At 33.7% G+C, this 4,133-nt stretch overlaps 1 protein-coding gene across 1 annotated transcript; it reads left to right on the forward strand.

Moving 5' to 3' along the window:
• Window positions 1-2,230: 2,230 nt before the first annotated feature.
• Window positions 2,231-3,619, forward strand: LOC115231726 (general transcription factor II-I repeat domain-containing protein 2B-like). The gene is made up of 2 exons (XM_029801682.1): window positions 2,231-2,582; window positions 3,471-3,619. The coding sequence occupies exons 1-2, from the start codon at window positions 2,231-2,233 to the stop codon at window positions 3,617-3,619; spliced, it is 501 nt and encodes a 166-aa protein (XP_029657542.1).
• Window positions 3,620-4,133: the final 514 nt, after the last annotated feature.

A 4,133-nucleotide genomic window follows, 5' to 3' on the forward strand; every position in this document is an offset into this window, starting at 1 on the left:
GGAGAGGTAAATTATGGCAATTTTTGTAAATTTACGTCTTTTTATTAAAACGGCGTCAATTCCGGTTTGTTTTAAGGGTTAAATCGCAACTATTAAATATAAATGAATTTACACCTGCTCTCTGTGGTAATGACTTTATTTTCCTATCCATCCAAATCTATTTAGTTGTTTTGGACACGTAAAAATTTTAAACAGCCCTGCCGCTAAACGACATATTGACATCTCGCTTAGGCCAGCCACACTTTTTTTAACGTAGACGAGTTATCGCTTAACGGTTTAAAAGTTACAATATTAACCATCATTTTACAACATCTCAAATTGGACTTTTGTGAGAGTTTTTTGATTAAGAAAAATCTTTTTTGATTAAAATAAATGGATTATCAATGGACTCGCCAAAACAAATAAATTATTAGGATCTCAAACTTCTATGAAGAGCTTCATTGTATTAAATTGATAAGACTAGTTGGAATAAGGTCCATTTGATCTTAAGCAGGCGAAAAAGCAGACAAGACCGGATCCACTTCTTCCTAGTATTCAAGAAAAAAAATGCCTTCATGGAGTCAGAAGAAGCCACAATTTACGTACAAATTATCAAAAAACAGTTTTGTTATTTGCAAAAACATTGCAGTTTCAGAATTGACCAAAACTAAGTCAAAAAATTTCACATTAACCAATCAAAAAAGAATCGGGAAAATTTTAGGCGAAGACTCGTAAAGCTTATAATGTTTTCATTGTAAAACAAATATTAGGAAAAATGAAATACAAAACCAAGAAGACATTTCTTTCAGAAAAATTGATACTTTGGTTAGTCTGAATTGCACAACTTGAGAAATATACTACCACATAAACAACGGGATCGACACTCAGCACGTCGCATCATTGGACAGACAAGTCCTGGATACCGCCTTTTCGATGATTAGCCCGTCCCTCAAACACGTTTATTTCCTCAAGTTAGACTTAGAGCCAATCTAGTGATTTGATCGAGTCCCTTGTCGAGAATGTGCAGGAGGACTATTTGTTGGGTGTGAGGAAGGCAATAGGTGAGACACACGTCTGAACTTATAAACCCCTCCAAATGCACGGAATAAACTCCCCGTTCACACACCGAAGTGACATTGGCGTTATTTCCAAGCCATGAGAAGCCGACTTTAAAAGGAATCTTAAAAATGTGAACAGAATTATCAATATAATTAGACACTAAGACACTAATTGGATTATCGTACTGGCAATCTGAGGTTCATCGGCACAGAAGGACTTAATAGACCAATCGAACTAAAAGACTCTTACAGGCACTGTCTCTAGAGTGCGTCAAAGACACGTTGCTCAAAAAATATTGCATATCATTTCACCAGGTGGAAACCGTCTCGTTTGATTGAACATTTAATACGAAAACATCATAATTCAATTGGAAAAACTGGAATGTTCAAGCACCGATTTGTTTTACTATTTCGCCAACTTTTATGATCTAGAAAACAAATAACACAAAACAACTTTATTTTGATTATCGTTTCTAATCATATTTTAGAAAAACCACTGACAATTAAATCATAACTACCAAGAATTTTGAAAATAAAAACACCTTATTATCAATCTTTAATAAAAAAAGTTGCAGAGATAATCGCAAAAACTGGTTGCATTATTATTTTAAATTGTTTAAATTTATTTATAAACGATATCTCACAAAAAATTCTCCAAATATTATGAAGACTATTCCATTAAGCAACGACACTATACGACGGGGGTGTCAAAGATACGGCCCACGGGCCAGAGCTGGCCCGCGAACGATCTCAAATGGCCCGCGGTAAAAGTTTAAAAGTGTATTTAAAATCTAAAATTATTATTTAACACCAAATAAAAAAACTGGCGTGTCTTAATTATTTGCCTCACTTTATTTTTTTATCTTAATTGGATTCAGAAGGAATAAATCAAGATGTATTTTCTTTTAATGATTTAATTATCTGAAAGTTCATCATTTTGGTGATATTTTTTGATTTTATTCCTTTAATCTCCTTTTTTACTTATTTATACTTTTTGTGATATTTTTGCGACGCCGGACGTGAGTCACTTTTCAAAAATTTATAGTACTTTTTCAATAATTTCCCCCTCTTAATTTTCTAAAACTAATGTGCCTCCGTCCTGTTTTATCACTCTGTATGCAGATGTGACAGTGGGAAACACTGAGCATTTTTATTGTTTAAAAAGTGTAATTTCCACCACATCGAATGTTGATATGAGTCATTATAAAGTGAAAATAACAGGATTACTTCAACAGTTTGAGACACGTTTTGAAATTTTTCGTGAACATGAAAAAGAATTTACTGTTTTTCGATCACCTCATCTTGCAGCTAACTTACAATTGGAAATTATTGATTTGAAATGTGACTCAGATCTGAAGAATAAATTTACCATGGTGGGCTTAGACACCTTTTATAAATATCTCTTGCCGAAGTATCCCAACTTAACAGCCTTAGCTGCAAAAATCTTGTCAATGTTTGGAAGTACATATCTATGTGGACAACTTTTCTCTTTAATGAACATAAACAAAACAAAATTTCGATCAAGACTCACCCACACTCATCTAAGTGAGATTCCAAGATTGACGGTAACTCAGGATTTCACTCCAGATATTGACGCTATTATGAAGAAAAAAAGATGTCAAGTTTCTGGAACATATTTTAATTATAAAAATTAATAAATGTGTTGTTAAATGATTTTAAATTATAAATTAAAAATCATAGTATGAGTTTTGTTAAATCAAAAATAAATAGTCTGGCCCGCGGAGCCTAAAATTTTTTCAATCCGGCCCGCGGAAGAAATGAGTTTGACACCCCTGCTATACGAAGAAGAATTGATCAAATTTTTTATGAAATTGAAAAATCCTTAATTTTACTTTTTAGAGAAAGCAAGTTTTCAGTCCAATTTGAGGAATTTTTTTCAGTTCGAGTGGTAATTAAGTGAATTTATGATGTTAATTCTTTGATTCAGAGGACGCGCGAATAGATAGGCAGTTTCCGCGCAATATCGCGAGCGAAATGCGCTGAAAAAGCCAGCTAGACTCACGTCTCCCGTGGCTTTTCCTCGAGATCATCACACCGATTTCTGAAAGGAACTCCAGGGCTTTCGGGCCGATTATCCCACTCGTCTCGAAAGCCAGGGGGACGAAAAGGCAGGTGTTCTCCAATGAGGCGTACTTGAGGAATCAGTTTTCGTTGATAACCAGTCAATTTTATGGCATATGTAAGATATTACTTTTTATAAAAATATTTCGGTGATGATTTTAAGATTTTTTAAGATTGCAGGAAAAATTTAAATTGCTTAATTCCTGCAAAATTCATAGAAAAAATATTTTTTATTTAAATCGGATTTTTATGACCACACTTTTAATGACAACGATTCGAAAATTAAAACATCATTAAGATGATTATCCGTAATTCTTGTTCTATGATTGTTTTTCGTGTTTTTCATTTTAGAAAATAACTGTTCGAAAACAAAAGTACTTCCAAATAAAGATATCATTTTTTGGAATGGTTTACTAACAGCGAATATTTTCCACACGGTTGAACATATTCCTCATAAAATTCCACAATGTTACAAAGATTTGAATACAAAATTGTTTTAAGAGCATGATCAGACTGCAAATCTATAAGTTTCAATTAAAAGATTTCATTCGGGAGATATTTTTTGATGTGATTGAGTATAAGTTTTTCCAGAACTTTGGATAGGACATAAAAGAAAGATATTTGCCTATAAGACGTCGAATTGTCTTTTGGTCTCCCTGGTTTCAGAATAGGACGAATGTATGTCATTTTCCACAATGTGGGTATTAAGTTGTTGTTTATAGAGAAATTGTAAATTTGACAGAGCTGATATTGCCACCTGTCCTAGGTTTTTCACCAGAATAGTGAGAATTCCGTCAGGTCTACAAGAGCCAATGCTTCTTAAATTTCTGATAGTCACCTCCTCATAGGTGAGGATTATAATGTCCTGACATCTTCGAGGTTTCAATGACTTCAAGCATGATCCATCATATTTCCTCTGGGGGATGTTGCTGATCCCAGCGTAGAACTTTATCAATTTGTAAGTGAAGGGAGCCGCATTATCCTCACCCGATTTAAATCTCTCCGGGTTTGTGA

Source organism: Octopus sinensis, unplaced genomic scaffold, assembly GCF_006345805.1.
Source record: "Octopus sinensis unplaced genomic scaffold, ASM634580v1 Contig18757, whole genome shotgun sequence".
NCBI lineage: Eukaryota > Metazoa > Mollusca > Cephalopoda > Octopoda > Octopodidae > Octopus > Octopus sinensis.